The sequence below is a fragment of the Peromyscus maniculatus genome, chromosome 9 (assembly GCF_049852395.1).
Source record: "Peromyscus maniculatus bairdii isolate BWxNUB_F1_BW_parent chromosome 9, HU_Pman_BW_mat_3.1, whole genome shotgun sequence".
Lineage (NCBI taxonomy): Eukaryota > Metazoa > Chordata > Mammalia > Rodentia > Cricetidae > Peromyscus > Peromyscus maniculatus.
In genome coordinates this window covers 52008156-52023989 of record NC_134860.1, presented here as the reverse complement: position 1 = coordinate 52023989, position 15834 = coordinate 52008156, and the positions used below count along the sequence as shown (strand labels likewise).

General features: G+C 47.3%; 1 protein-coding gene across 6 annotated transcripts in view; it reads left to right on the top strand.

Moving 5' to 3' along the window:
- The first annotated feature begins 423 nt into the window (after nucleotides 1-423).
- Nucleotides 424-15834, top strand: part of Slc7a7 (solute carrier family 7 member 7) — a 44925-nt gene continuing 29514 nt past the window's right edge. The window contains exons 1-3 of one of the 6 annotated variants that reach the window (XM_042284855.2): nucleotides 424-568; nucleotides 919-1028; nucleotides 5358-5900. In XM_042284855.2, coding sequence (XP_042140789.1) covers nucleotides 5402-5900 — 499 coding nt within the window. In that variant the 5' untranslated portion in view covers nucleotides 424-568; nucleotides 919-1028; nucleotides 5358-5401. Of the gene's footprint in view, nucleotides 569-808; nucleotides 1029-4091; nucleotides 4322-4519; nucleotides 4657-5071; nucleotides 5258-5357; nucleotides 5901-15834 lie in introns of those variants that run through there. The other 5 variants (XM_016006960.3, XM_076544985.1, XM_016006959.3 and 2 more) reach the window with 5 other exon arrangements.

The following is a 15834-nucleotide window of genomic DNA, read 5'->3' as shown; positions in this document are numbered from 1 at the left end:
GTCCTGGAACTCACTAGGTAGGCCAGTCTGGGTTCGAACTCACAGAGGTCTGCTGGGATTAAAGGATTAAAGACCTGTTGCACCATGCCTGGGGAGTTGCTTTTCCCCTTTCCTCTGCGGGTTCCAGGGCTTGGATCAGCTTGTCAGGATTTGAAGGCAAGCACTTTTACCTGCAGAAACATTCCCCCCTCCTCCCCCCCCAGTCCTCTTCTACTTTTTATTCCAAGATCACATTTCCCCTGTTTCTGCAAAGTAAACATTCAACAGATATTTAAATAACGTGGCTTGAAAGGCTGCCAACCTCGGAATGTGCCCAGGGTGGCGCAGGTCTAGTTTTTTTTAACCTAGCAACTCAACCTCATTGTTAACAACTCCGCAGCCAATTAGGGATCTGAGCTGTGAGTGGGCTTGTTGATATCTGGGTACACACTTGGCTGTACCCACAGGTGGCCTTCATCGGTATGCGCCGGCTTCCTTGGTTTGTTTTAGAGGCTGAAGTGGCACAAACTCTTGAGATGGGACTGCAGAGTTTCTCTGGCCTGACGGAGGGATCCCGGGACCAAATGCTGTAAGCCCAGCCGGGAGGTAGGGTAGGAGAGTTAGGAAATAGAATGAAGGAGAGGTAGAGAGGGGCTCGGGGGGGGGGGGGGGGCACTTTAAATTGCAGGGTCCACTTAAGTGCCCAGCCAGCGAGGGCAGTGAGGACCACGAGGGGGTGATGCGGGGAGGAGGAGCCGAACAGAGGAGAGGATGCCTGGGTGCCGGCGGCGCGCTCCTGCTCCGAGGTCCTCTGGGTCTGACCAGGCAGCCTCAGCTCCAGCCCGTCCTCTGGCCCCTCCCCACCGCCGGCCCGAGTCACACATGTGTTTTCCTGTTTTCCATTTCGGTCCGTCACCCTCTGCCTTTTCTGCTCCTCAGAGTCAACAGCTGCTGAAGTCACACCCCTGGCTGTCCTAACGGCCACCCCTCACCCCAGGGTGCTGATAGCCCCCCTCCTCCCTGCACTTTGCCCAAAGGTCTCCAGACAGGTAAGAGGCGGGGAAGCAGGGAAAGTGGATGTGTGGGGAAGCACAGGAGGAGGATGGAGTCCCTGAAAACTGGCCAAGGGGAGACCAAGAACCTTATTTCTTGCTCCTAGCCCTGGCCCTGTCTAGGGAGAGCCTTCTGTCTGGAGACTTCTGGTTAATGGGAAGTCCTGGGCAGAACAGTAAACAGTTTCTTTTTTTAAACCCCCCCCCCTTTTTTTTTTTAAAGGGACGGTCTTAGTTATAGTGGAATATAGCAAAACAAATGGAGAGCTGGAGAGGGAGGGGCCGGGCAGCTACTGTGGAGTGAGTGATGAGGAGTCTAAGCGCACCAGCCAGTATCTGTTTTGTTTCTGTTGTTAAGGGAGGCACACAGACCAGTTGGATAGCGGAAGGCAAACCCTGGGGTCTCTGAGGGAGAAAGCATGTTCTCACAGGAGCTCCTGGGGCTTGGCTGAGGAGTCAAGAGTCTGAACTGTGTGCAGGTGCCTGGAGGAAGGGTGTTTCAGGGCTGCTGCTGGAGCGTGGTAGCTCAACCCTGGCCGGCTGCTTTCTGAGCACTCCGTGCCTGATGCTCTGTTGCCCGCTCCCTGGAAGTGCAGGACTGAAGACTCCTCTAGGCTGTAGAATGAGTGTGTTTATTTATTTTTTCCTGGCATAGCCACGATGTCCCCAGAGATGGGCACCCAAAGGAAAGGGGGAAATGACAAAGAGTATGGAGGCTTCTGTGACGCCCGCTTTGCTGAGTTCCTTTAGGAGAGCCCCGGGGGCAGGCTGCTCTACCAGGCTGTCTGAGCGGAGGAAGTGTTCCACAGAGAGCCGGGGTCTCGGGGAGGAAAGTCAGCTGCCAAAGGCGTCGTCTTCTTGTCTTTGGTGCCAGGCAGTGGTTGAGAAAAGGGGGGGACTTTCCATGACTGGCAGCCTCTTGTGCCTGACTGGCGGGGCTGGGAAGATGAATCCATGTGTAGCACTTCCTGGTGAGACCGCTAGGGCATGCTGTTTGCTGGGGTGTGGACTCTGTCTTGGGCTGATCTGGCCCAGTGCTTTGAGGATTTCACTTTTAGGATAGCCAGCCATGAATTCAACCTTGTGCACCCCACCCTCCATTTTCTTTTTCCCCTCTCTTTTCTGGGTTTCACATTTGGATTTGTACTCCCTTGGTGCCGGAGTATTCTGATCCTAAAAGGGCAGGTGTCCTGATGTGTGTTTCTGTGTCTTTAGTAGTGGGCACCCTAGACATCACAGCACTCTGGGCAGACATCATCAGCGCTCATTCTCACCCAGGGACAGGGAGGAGCAGCCTGAAGGCAGTGGCAGTGTCGGCTACGGCCACCTACAGACGGCAGGGGCTTTCTTTCCGATCTGATCCAAGCTGCTCTAGGTAACTCATTAGGAGCCACCCGGAGTGGTTTCCTGTCTAAAGGGAAGGCCAAGAGACCAGTGACCAGCAAGGGCCGGAGAGCAGGAGGTTGAGCAGATAGCATAGCTCTGTGATCTTTGCTGCCTACCTCCCCTCTACTTTGGCACCCCACAGAGTGTGTGGTACCTGCCTTATGGGGCTGCATACAGTTCAGTGAGATAAGGCACTGACCTGCCTAGCCGTGTGTCTGGCCTGGATAAGAACTCAAGCAATGCTGGGACTACTCTTATGGAAACCTTTCAGGGGATGCTGGGAGAAAAGGACAGTGTCGTCCAGGTGGTTTTCAGATGTATGTAGGGCTGTCTTGTGAGGGACATGAGCTTTAAAAGTTTTGTTTTAATTTAATTTTACGTGTACGGGTGTTTTGTCTGCATGTATGGACAGTGCCCATGGAGTCCAGAAGAAGGCATCAGAACTGGACCTGAAATTGTGAGCCACCATGTGGGTGCTGGGAATTGAACCCGGGTCTTCTCAAGAACGGCCAGTGCTCTTAACTGCTGAGCTATCTCTCCATCCTCAAGTGTGGTCTGTGGAAGGCCTAAGCCCAGCATTCCATCTTGGTTTAGCTAAAAATTTTAAGGGGCCAGAATGGAAAGGTGAGCCATAGAGATTAACCTCTATGATATTTTTTTAGAATAACCAAAAAGGGGTAGGAAGGATAGAAGGAGGGACAGGCAGCTCAGTTTCAGAACAGGTAGACTGTCAAAGACTCAGAATACCAGATTTAAAGTACTATAAAGACAGACTAAACTATGATTTCCAAAATGCGAAACCTTTTCTGTTTATTCTGGGCCTGCCTAGCATAGTTCAGTGAAACCTTATTTCCACGCTTATTTGTATGTGGGGGTAGATAAACACTCTACCACTGAGGGACACTCCAGCCCTCCATATGTATGTATATACTTATTTATTCACTTATTGTTTGTTATTATTCTTGAGACAGGGTTTCTCTGCATAACCTTGGCTGTCCTGGAACTCACTCTGTAGACCAGGCTGGCCTTGAACTCATAGATCCGCCTGCCTCTGCCTCCCTAGGGCTGGGATTAAAGGCGTGAGCCACCATCACCCCTATAGGAATTTCTGGATGCCCCAGAGGTCTTACTTAGTATGTTTCCCTAAGGATGAAAGCGCCCACTGGTGGGATGGAGTTGTACCCAGAAGTTTGGTCTCATTTCTGGACCGTATTTCTTTTGAAACAACTTGAGGCTCAGACTTTGGGGTGGTGGCCCGAGTTTAGAGGCTGCCGCCCTCCTCTCGGCTTGGGGAAGTGTACAGAGCTCTCGCTTCGGGCGCCCACACAGGGCGTCTGAACTGTTCTCACACTTCCTGTAATCTCAGCATATGAACAATGTGTCGCATTCTGTAGCCCTTCCTGCCCTTCTTATGATGAGAGTGGGACACGGAGGACACCGGAGAAGAGGTCTGCGCCACCGCTGTGTCCTTGCTGACTTATTAAGACACTCCAGGGTTGCAGGTGACACACCCAGTTGGCTGTCCCTTCCCTCTGGGCCTCCTGTCCTGGGGCCGAGCTGACAAAGGAGACTCCTGAGCGAGCACCTTCTTATCACAGAAAGTGCTGAGCCAAGAGCTCCTAGCTGCCCCTTTTGCAGATGTGAAAGGCCTGTGAACCTTGGACCCAGATTCTTGCTTAACACTCCTCTCCCTTTTCCTCACCCCTTCCTTTTCTAGCTCCCCCACCTCCTCCTCCCTTCTTGACCTGACTTAAGTCCGGCAGGCATTTGTCTAGGCTTCCCTTTTACTGGTTGAGGAAGGAGGAGCGGGTCAGACCACTGCTCTGGTGGGGTGCGTGCCTCTTTGTCTCTGCGACTGCTGCTGGCCATTGCTGTAGGAACCTGCCTGTATCCAGAGCCAGGGAGTGAGTGTGCCCCACCCTGCCCCCTTGCGAACCCCCTCTCTCTGCTGTTCTGCGTGTCCGGTCACTTCCTCCAGCTCCAGAACCTTTCGTTCTAGCGTTTCCCCATTTGTCTTACTAAGCTTGCCGAGTTTGTGCAGCTGTCTCGAGCTCTGTATTTCCAGGCATCTGCTGCCCGGCTTGAGCTCTTTCCTTTCCTTGGTTTGGTCTGGTATGTCACCAGCAGTTCTGCGGTGGGTGGGCGGCCACCGCCCACTGCCCCCGGTCACCTCTGGGTTCTGCTGTGCATTTGGGCCACCCTTCTGAAAGATCATTGCTATTTTGTGGCTGATGTGGATGTGAGTGATTTGGTGGCAGGAGGCTTGGGACGGTAGAGGCTGGGACAGGTGTCTGTCTGGGAAAGGAAAAGCAACATCAAGGGAATTGCCCTGTCTCTTTTCAGGATGGGTGGGGCTGCTTGGGCTTTGCCAACGTCAAAGATGCCAGCTGACCATTTGTTAATGGATATTCCCGAGCAGGGAGGTGGCTGTGCATCCCTAGCAGGAGCACTTTGAAAGCTCCAGGCTCGCACCCAGAGTCCTTAGGGGAGAGCGCGGCATGCCAGCAAAAAGAGGATCTGGCAAATTAGTCGCTTGCAAGGGCTGGTTCCTCATGCAGGCATCTCAGCAGAGTGACATTTGTAACTGAAATCGGAGGGAAGACAGGCTGTTTGGGGGGCCGTGGGGGGTGGGGAGGCTGAACAAAAGGTTCAAACCACTATGATTGTATGGAGAGCTACTGAACGGCCTCATGCCTGTCCTCTGTCACAGTAGTTGTCAGGGTAAATAAGGCATGCTACATCGTAAGAATGAGAGACCAGGGTGCTGTTCTTCTGGGGGAAAAGTCAAGTTGGGATCACGTTGACAAGGCTTGGGGGAAGAGGTTTTCGGGAAGTTGGAAGTGAGTCGGAATTGTGGTGGGTGCTGACTGTGTTGGACCCCATGGAGTCGGAGGGGAGAGATGCTGTGTGGTTACCAACCTCATCTTCTTTCTTCCTTAGAGGGCAATGCAAGCAAGCTGGTGAAGGCCTTCCTCCTCTCCACCATGGTCGACAGCACCAAGTATGAAGTGGCGGCCCAGCACGAGGGAAATACCTCCGATCTGGGAGATGGGGCCAGCCCAGGGGCCGAGCAGGTAAAACTGAAGAAGGAGATCTCGCTACTTAACGGCGTGTGCCTGATAGTGGGGAACATGATTGGCTCCGGCATCTTTGTGTCCCCCAAGGGTGTCCTCATGTACAGTGCCTCTTTTGGCCTCTCACTCGTCATCTGGGCTGTTGGGGGCATTTTCTCCGTCTTTGGGGCCCTTTGTTATGCCGAACTGGGTACCACCATTAAGAAATCTGGGGCCAGCTATGCTTACATCCTGGAGGCCTTCGGGGGATTTCTTGCCTTCATCCGCCTCTGGACGTCTCTGCTCATCATCGAACCCACCAGCCAGGCCGTCATCGCCATCACCTTTGCCAACTACATGGTGCAGCCCCTCTTCCCGAGCTGTGCTGCTCCGTATGCTGCTGGCCGCCTGCTGGCCGCAGCCTGCATCTGTAAGTAGAGGTGGGGGGCAGGAACGGCGATGTGGGGGACTGGGCAGAAGTGTGTGTGTGTGAGTCCAGTCAAGACGAAGGAGTTGGGGAATGAATGCCTATGACAAGTTTTTGTGATTGTAAATTAATGTATACCGAGGGCGTCTAGCTTAACAAGCCCTCAAGTGGAGGCTCTGAGTTCAACCCCACCAGGACTACTCCTAAAGAGTTTTGTGTGGCCGGACGGTGGCGGCGCACACCTGTAATCCCAGCACTCGGGAGGCAGAGGCAGGTGGATCTCTGTGAGTTTGAGGCCAGCCTGGGCTACAGAGCTAGTCCAGGACAGGCTCCAAAGCTACGGAGAAACCCTGTCTCGAAAAAACAAAAAACAAAAAACAAAAAAAAGAGTTTTGTGTGAAAATTCAGTTCATCGCAATTTAAGGGTGAATACAGAGCTTGTCTAGCATGCATGAGGCTGTGGGTTTGATTCCCAGCACTGTATAAATTGTGTGTGGTGGTACCTGTAGCCCTGCCGTCCTGGAGATGGAGTCCTCTTGAGGGTCAGGAGTTCAAGGTCATTTCGTCCTTAGCAAGTTTGAGGCCAGGCTTGTCTACAAGAAACCCTGTCTCAAAAAGCAAACAAACAGGTTGGGTGTGATGCCTTTAATTCCAGAAGGCAGCTGGATAGCTTTCTGAGGCCAGCCTGGTCTACATAGTAAAACTCTGTCTCAAACAAACAAACAATTTAGTACGGTGCTAAAAAATAAAGGACAGTGGTGGTGCACGCCTTTAATTCCAGCGCTTGGAAAGCAGACCCATGCAGATCTCTGTGAGTTCAAGGCCAGCCTGGGCTACAGAGTGAGTTCCAGGACAGTCAGGCAGGACTACACAGAGAAACCCTGTCTTGGAAAAGGAAGAAGCCCCACCTCACCTTTCCCTAAGTCTGGTGGCGTATAGCAATTGGCACATTCTCATGTTCTTCCTGGTTGTTCTCCTTCAAGGGTAGCTTTATTCTCTTTCCTTTTCTAATGACGTAGGACAATACCATTGTACCTGTAATTCTTAGCATTATCAGATTGCCTAGCTGCTAGTCCTGTTCATGGCCTTGTACACTAGTTCCAGTTTCTCAGATTTACAGGGGATCATGGGTAATGGTGCCTGCATTAGTTATCCGCTTAGTTTATGTACTTCCAGTTTTCCTTCCTTCCTTCCTTCCTTTCCTCCTCCCCCTCCTCCTTTTTTTTCTGAGATAGGGCCTTGCTGTATAGCACAGACTGACCTGGAACTCTGTACATTATCCGGTCTGATCTTGAACTTGGGATCTTCATGGCTCAGCCTCTGCAGTGCTAGGATTGTAGGCCTGTGCCCCTGTGCCTGGGTCATGAGTGATTCTTGATTATGGGTATATTGACACACAGTAGCTGTATGGATTGTGAGAGATAGTGTGGATTTTATATTTTTTGGTTGTGAGCCTACCCTTTAATGGCTGAGTCCCCTCTCCAGCCCCAGTGTGGCATTTTAATTGGTATATACAGCATGGACAATCAGCCCGGTGACGGCATTCTGTCATGTCGTCATTTCTTTGTGTTGGGAATGTTCAAAATCTGCTCAGCTATTCTGAAACATTCGATAAACTGTTGTCAACCACTGTTTGACTGTGCTGTAGAATCTTAGAAGTTATTTGTCCTTTCCAGTTGCACCCCTGTGCTGTCAATCTCCTGTCCCCACCCCTTGACTTCCTTTTCCCTTCCCAGGTTCTGGTAACCCTCCTCCCCCGCCTCTTTTTTTTTTTTTTTTTTAAACCCCTGTTTAAATCACTTTTTTATTTTTATTTTTATTTTTTTTTAAATCAAGACAGGGTCTCACTGTGTAGCCTTTTCTGGCCTGGAACTTGCTGTGTAGACCAGGCTGGCTTCAAACCTGCATGTTCAGGATTGCTCTAGGTATTAAGCACCTCCCCCCTCCAGTGAATTTTGTGACTTAAAAACAAAAACTGTGTGCACAAGCAGAACCCAGAGGGAGATGTCAGGTGTTCTGATCTCTCGCTGTCTACCTTACTCCACCGAGATGCACCGAGACAGGTGTGGGGGGCCATCCGACCCCCACTTTTCCCCAGAGTACTCTTGAGTAGGAGCAGCAGGAAATATTAGATAGACATATAGCCGGGCGGTGGTGGCGCACACCTTTAATCCCAGCACTTGGGAGGCAGAGGCAGGTGGATCTCTGTGAGTTCAAGGCCAGCCTGGTCTACAAAGTAAGTTCCAGGAAAGGTGCAAAGCTACACAGAGAAACCCTGTCTCGAAAAACCAAAAACCAAAAATATATATGTATAGAGGGGAGAGAAACAGAAAATACAGGATAGCCTCAGGAGGGCCTGGATCCTAATCTGTCGGCCCTGACTGTCTCTGCCATAGGGTTTTTAAAGCAATGCCAAGGGGTGGAGCAAAAGACCTCTCCCCAGCACCGCCAAGTGCAGATCATCCCAGACAACTGGGACCCAGGCCCGTGACCCAATCATCTTCTTTATGCAGACGTGCTAGGTAAAGCCACTAGAAACCTAAATGGGCTGCAACAGACAGGGTGATCTTCTGAACCTGGATTGAAGCTGGTGACCAGCAAACCCAGGATGCTTCTGTGTCTGCCACTGACAGTGTGACCATGCCCAGACTTGTGAGTGGGTTTGTGCCTGTGTCGCGAGACCCTCAAGCAAGCCCGCCACAGAGCCCATGTTTGATGCAAGGACAAAGGGGTTTATTAAAACAAGCGAGCCTGGACTTGGTCTGCCTCCAACACACTGGCTGGCCAGGGGAAGGAGGACGACCCTGAGCTCTCAGAGTGAAGGGTTTTTAAAGGGCAAACCTGCAAGCTAGGGTACAAGCCTTTGCATTTCAGGGTCATATGACAAGCTTTTTTTTGTGAATTTTTATCCCTCTATTATGACAAGATCCCTCTATGTAGTCCTGTCTGTCTTGGAACTCTATTTAGACCAGGCTGGCCTCAAACTCATGAAGATCCACTTGTCTCCTGTCCCCAAGTGCTGGGATCAAAGGATCAAGACCCCACCATGCCCAGTTCCCCTTTTTTCTTGTGAGTGTGTGTGTGTGTGTCCTTTTTAGTTTTCATGTGTGTATATGTATCCACTTTAGCTTTAAGTCTTGTTTTGTGGTTTTCCTTGTAGAAATCATTACTTTCCTTGTTTACATTTATTCCGGGGACCTTCTTTTTGGTGGCTATTATGAATGAGAATGGGTCCTGATTTGTCTTCCAGCAATTTCAGTATTGGTATATAGAAGAGCTAATTATTATTTTTTTTATCATACAGACTTTTTTTTTTTTTAACATAAAAACAGGTTATAATTCAAAAGTCCAGGGTTATTTGAAACTGGAAAGTATTTTTTCTGTAGAAAATAGTAAAAATGATAACATTTCCCAATGAGCACTTTTAAGCCAAATAATAGCTGAATTATACATATAAATATTGATTAGATTCTGGGATACAGAAGAAACCTATCTTCATCTGTTCAGAGAGCTATGTGCTACTTAAGTTGTGTGAGTGAGATTCCTATTCATTTTCCCCTTCACTGTTTGATTTACCACAGACATTTTTCTACAGGCTAATCCATAACCTAAAAAGATTTTAGCCTTCCCTCCTGGAAGTACAGTCAGCATATTCTTTCATCAGCTTGATACGGTACAAATTCTTATCCTAATGGTGAAATGTTTCACTAAAGCTTGCCCAGTGATTGAGCAAAACCAAAACTTATTATAAGCCACAGTCATCCTAGGGTCCTCCCTGCTAGGTAGCCTCCCTGGATCTATGGGTTGCAGTCTGATTGTCCTTTGTTTACATCTAGTATCCACTTATGAGTGAGTACATACCATGTTTGTCCTTCTGAGTCTGGGTTACCTCACTCAGGATGATATTTTCTAGTTCCATCCATTTGCCTACAAATTTCATGATGTCATTGTTTTTCTCTGCTGAGTAGTACTCCATTATGTATATGTACCAAATGGATTTTCTTAATCCATTTTTCAGTTGACGGGCATCTAGGTTGTTTCGATTATTCGTATTCCATTACAAATAATGCTGCAATGAACATAGTTGAGCATGTATCTTTGTGGTATGAATCAGCATTCCTTGGGTATATGCCCAAGAGTGGTATGGCTGGGTCTTGAGGTAGATCGATTGCCAATTTTCTGAGAAACTGCCATACTGATTTCCACAGTGGTTGTACAAGTTTGTATTCCCACCAACAGTGGAGGAATGTTCCCCTTGCTCCGCATCCTCTCCAACATTAACTGTCATTGGTGTTTTTGATCATAGCCATTCTGACAGGTGTAAAGTGGTATCTCAGAGTTGTTTTGATTTGCATTTCTCTGATGACTAAGGATGTTGAGCATTTCCTTAAATGTCTTTCAACCATTCAAGATTCTTCTTTTGAGAATTCTCGTTTAAAGAGCTAATTATTTTTTAAATGCTGGTGTTCTATTTTGCAACCTTACTGAATTTGTCAGTTCTGACAGTTTTGGGCTGGAGTCTCGAGTTTTTCTATGTATGACATGGTGTCTTGTGCAAACAGGGATAGTCTGACTTCCTCTATCCTGTTTCAGTGCTCCTCACTTGCCTTACTTCTGTGGCCAACACTTCTCATTCTGTACTCTATAAGAGTCAAGCAGGCGTGGTGGTGCATGCCTGTAATCCCAGTACTTGGTGGTGGTGGTAGGGTGCAAGAAGATCGGGAGTTCAAAAGTTCACTTTTTTTTTGGAGATGAGGTCTGACTATTTAGTTGAGCCTGGCCTCAATTTGTTTGTGACCCAGGCTGCAAGTACTGAAATATGTGTATTTATCGTGTGTGTGTGTGTGTGTGTGTGTGTGTGTGTGTGTGTGTGTACACACCTTCACCTGTTCTGTGGGTATGTCTGTACCACAGTCAGAAGACAAGTCAGGTGTTGGTCCTAACCATCCGCTTGAGAAAATGTGTCTTGTTTTGTTTTGTTTTGTTTTTGTTTTTTGAGACAGGTTTCTCTGTGGCTTTGGGAACTGTCCTGGAACTCACTTTGTAGACCAGGCTGGTCTTGGATTCACTGGTCTCTGCCTCCCAAGTGCTGGGATTAAAGGTGTGCGCCACCACTGCCTAGTGAGAAAAATGTGTCTTTAAAAGTATTATTTTTTGATAATTTCATCCATTTATACAATGTATTTGGGTCATTTTCACTCCTGTTGCTCTCTCTCATCCCCTCCCACTTCACATCTTTTTTGTTTATTTGTGACCTGCTGAGTTTGATAAGGCTTGCTTGCATGAGCATTTGTGGACAGTTATTTACTGGTGCATGGGCTAGACCACTGAAGAAAATAAATAATTCCTCCTTTTCCTCCAGCAACTTTAACAGAGTGAGATCTAGGACAGGCACCAAAACTACACAGAGAAACCCTGTCTCCAAAAACCAAAACCAAAACAAAAAAAAAGATTGTGTGTGTGTGTGTGTGTGTGTGTGTGTGTGTGTGTGTGTGTGTGTGTGTGTGGTGTAGGTCAGAGGACCACTTGTGCGAGTCTGTTCTGTCTTTCCACCATGTCAGTCACAGGGATCAAACCCAGGTCAACAGACTTGGTGACAAGCACCATTATGCCGAGCAAGAATTTTTTTCTTGAGAGATTTTTTTTTTCTGTGATTCAATCTTATTATTTGTTAGTGGTCTGCTTCGTTTTGTATGTTCCTCACAATTCCATCTGTAGATTATATGTGTTCAGAAATTTACTCAGTTCTTCTAGGTTTTCCAGTTTTTGTCATATATTCCTAACGATCCCTAATGATTCTCTGTATTTCACTTGTAATGTCTCCCTTTCATCTCAGATTTCACTTATTTGAGATTCTCTCTTTTTTTTTTTCTTGTTTAGTCTAGCTCTTGCTAGATACCACAGGCTAACCCATAAAAAGCCCAGTGCTAGGAATGGGTTATACCTTTTGGAATTATTGGCCAGTGAGTACAATAGACTTCCAAATATTACAGGCCATTGCCAGTGATTGTCACCTTCAGAATGTGATGGTAAGACACCATTGCTGAAGACATACCCCACGTGCAATGCCAAGCTGGTACTGACCTGGAAGTTTTGTCTCTAATGGCTAGTGTTCATAGTGCTGGAAGGTTTATACATACTACTGGAGGAGAAAAATAATGGCCAGTCTCACCCAGCTATGAGCCTTGAGAACTATAATAACAGCCTGCTTGGCAAGACAGTCCCATGAGTACAATGGTGGCCTGAATGTTAGAGGAATAACCAGCTGCTTCCTGAATGGATTTAAGCCTGATCTACATACAGGGCTGGAGAGATGGCTCATCAGTTCAGAATACTTGCTGATCTTCCAGTGGACCCAGGCTTGATTCTCAACAAACAACATTCTGTAACTCCAGTTCCAAGAGATCTGAGGCCTTCTTCTGACCTACATGGGTGGCAGGCACACATGTTGTACACAGACATACATCAAAACACTCATATACATTTAAAACACACACACACACACACACACACACACACACACACACACACACACACATCCCTATCCTGTGAGATGGAACCCATTTCTGGCACTATTATTAGGGCCATGACCTGTGAGTAGATAGGTCAGTGGCCCTGGGGAGACACTACTACTGTTATTCTGCTAAATGAATATAGCATTAAACTGACTCCTAATGACTTACTGTAGATTAACAAATCATATCAGATGCTTTTCTATTGTGTTGACAAAACACTGTGACCAAGTCAACATATAAATGAAAACATTTAATTGGCCTTATGGTTTCAGAGGGTTAGAGTTCATGATGGCAGAGCAAAGGTATGGTGGCAGGCACCCGTGAGAGCTCACATCTTGATCCGAAAGTGAGTGAGTGAGTGAGAGAGAGAGAGAGAGAGAGAGAGAGAGAGAGAGAGAGAGAGAGAGAGAGCTAACTTGAAATGGCATGAGTCTTTTGAAACCCCAAAGCCTGCTCCAGTGACACACCTCCTCCAGTTTAAACAAACTGGAGGCCGAACATTCAAACACAGGAGCCCACGAGGGCATTCTCATTCAAACCTCTACATGCATCTTTCAGTCCTCAGCAGGGAGGTTCCTTCTTGCAGGAGACAGCAATTAACACAGAGGCCCACAGCTGGTCAAAGTCAGAGACCAAGAGATGGAGGAGTTAGTTCTCTGAGGAGCTAGCTACTAGATGGGATGTCTCATCAGACCCACTTCCTTAAGGCTCAGGGACTTTTGTGGAAGGAGTCGGAAGATTATAAAAGCCAGAGATGGTGGATATTTACAATTATTTCCTCCTCCCTCCTCTTTCTTTTCAAAGATTTGTTTGTTAGGCCAGATGTGGTAGTCCACACCTTTAATCTCAACATTCCAAGGCAGAGGCAAACAGATTTCTGTGAGTTCAAGGCTAGCCTTGTCTACATAGAAAGTTCCAGGCTAGCTGAGTTATATAGTGAGACCTTATCTCAAAAGGAAAAAAAAAAGATTTCTTTATTTCTTTATTTTTAGATTGAGTTTCTCTGTGTAGCCCTGGATGTCCTAGAACTCACTCTGTAGACCAAGTAGGCCTTGAACTTAGAGATCTGCTTTCTTCTGCTTCTCAGGTGCTGGGATTAAAGGTGTGCACCATCACTGCCCAGCAATTTTTTTTTTCTCTCTCTTTTTCCCTACCTACCTGATTACCTACCTATTTTAACTTGTATGAGTGTTTTGCCTGCATGTTATGTGTCATGTGCATGTAGTACCTAATGAAGCCAGAAGAGGGTGTTGGATCCCCCAGAACCAGAGTTACAGGTAGTTGTGAGCTGCCAGGTGGGTGCTGGAAACAGAACCCAGGTCCTTTGCAAGAGCAGCAAATGTCTTATCTGCTGGGTCATCTCTGTAGCCTCTCGTTGGATTGATCTCTTTACCATTGTGACTTTGACTTTTTTTTTTTGACCTTTTATAGTTTCTATTCTTATAGTTTTGTTATTCTTATAGTTTTTTTTTGAGACAGTTTCTCTGTGTTTTTTTGGTGCCTGTCCTGGATCTCGCTCTGTGGACCAGGCTGGCCTTGAACTCACAGAGATCTGCCTGGCTCTACTTCCCGAGTGCTGGGATTAAAGGTGTGCACCACTGCCGGCTTCTTAGAGTATTCTATAGTTCTTGAATTCTTGGGTTCATGTGATCCTCTTGTTTCAACTGGGAATACAAGTGCACTTCACTCTACCCTCTTCTTTGTAGGGTCTTTGTTTGTTTGTGTTTTGAGATAGGGTCTTAGTATGTAGTCCTGTTCTGCCTGGAACTCTCTGTGTAGACCAGGCTGGCCTCCAATTTACAGAAACCCATCTGCCTCCACCTCCTGAATGCTGGGATTAACAGTGTGCGTCACTATGCTGAGATACTTTATAGTTTTTTTAATTCAAGTGTATTCTGTTTGATAAAAAGCCAGCTACTTTGGTTTCCATTTCATGATCCATTTTTTCCTTCCTTCTTCTTAGTCTGTGTGAGTTTTATTGGTGAAGCAAATTTCTTGGAGGCAGTTTGCATGACTATTTCTATGGGCTAGAGTTGTAGACTTACCATTTTGATCCATCTTGACTTTTTCTTCTCTTAAAATCTGTATGAATAGAGCCATAGTGGGGCCCAGAGGCAGCTACTCTGCTGTCCAGTGATTCTCAACTGACGGGTCTCGACCCCACACTCACATATCAGATATCCTGCATATCATATATTTATATTATGATTCAAAGCAGTAGCAAAATTACAGTTATGAAGTAACAACGATATAATTTCGTGGAGGGGGGTCAGCACAGCACGAGGAGCTGTATGTATTAAAGGGTCTCAGTGTTAGGAAGGCTGAGAACCACTGTGCTAGTCCCTTCTTTCCAACTCCTGTTCTAACCTGGGTGATCGTAGGACCTTGGAGATTACTCTGATCCCCCAGCTGTGAAGTGTAGACAGTCTGTCAGTTTCTGGAGCAGCAGCATTACATGCAGGAACTTTACGCCAGTGCAGCTGAGCAGCAGCAGCAGCAGCAGCGTGTGCAGGATTTTACACCTGTGCGGCTGTTCCGGGGGCTGATTCCACTGCCCTTATTTCCTGCTCTCTTGCTTTCCTCATTGCCATCTTTGCTCAGCTTCTTCCCTTCCCTGCTTCACCGCTATGCAAACAGCCGGCTGTCTCTTGTGACTTACACACCCATGTTTGGGGCTGACACTGATCTCTGTGTGGGGGAGGTTTGTCATGCAAGGCAATAGTTAGGAAGACCAGAAGGCACTCTTGGGGAAGGAAGCCTTTCCCAGGAGGTCTCAGATGTGACCTGTGATTTCTCTTGTGTCACTTTTGTGTGATCTGGTAGGTCACTCACTGGTGAAACTCCTTTGAGTATGTTAAGCCTTGGGCTCCCCGCATGTGGTATAAAGTAACGTAGCTTGTGTAGAGAAGGATCACTTTCCTAAGTGATATTTTTAAGCGACTGCATCACTCTCTAAGCACCAGGCCTCTATTATTTTAACCACTTTTGCTGACATCTCTTTCAAGCCAGTGCTGCATTTGCTTGCCTTTGTAATTGGACATTTCTTCTGATGACGCAGGGTTATTATTGCACAGTTCCTTTTTTTTTTTTTTCCTTCCCTCCCTTCCTCTCAAGACAAGGTCTTGCTAAATAATGAAGGCTGGCTCTAAACGCATCTTAATTTTTTTTTTTTTCCTGTAACTGTGAGGTCTCCTCGGGCCCCTTGGGTAGGGAAGAACATTTGCTTCCTTAGCAGTATGACTTTGGTTCTCTGGGTCTTATTCTTCCCTGATGTCTGTTTGTGCCACCTGTGACAGCTGCCTGTCACTCCTGGATTCTGGCATTCTGCCCTCCTACATCTGTCACTCCCTCTAATTTGCCGTTTCTAATTTGGGAGTAGAAATGTACTCAAATCATGAACACATGCACAAGAAAACATGCAG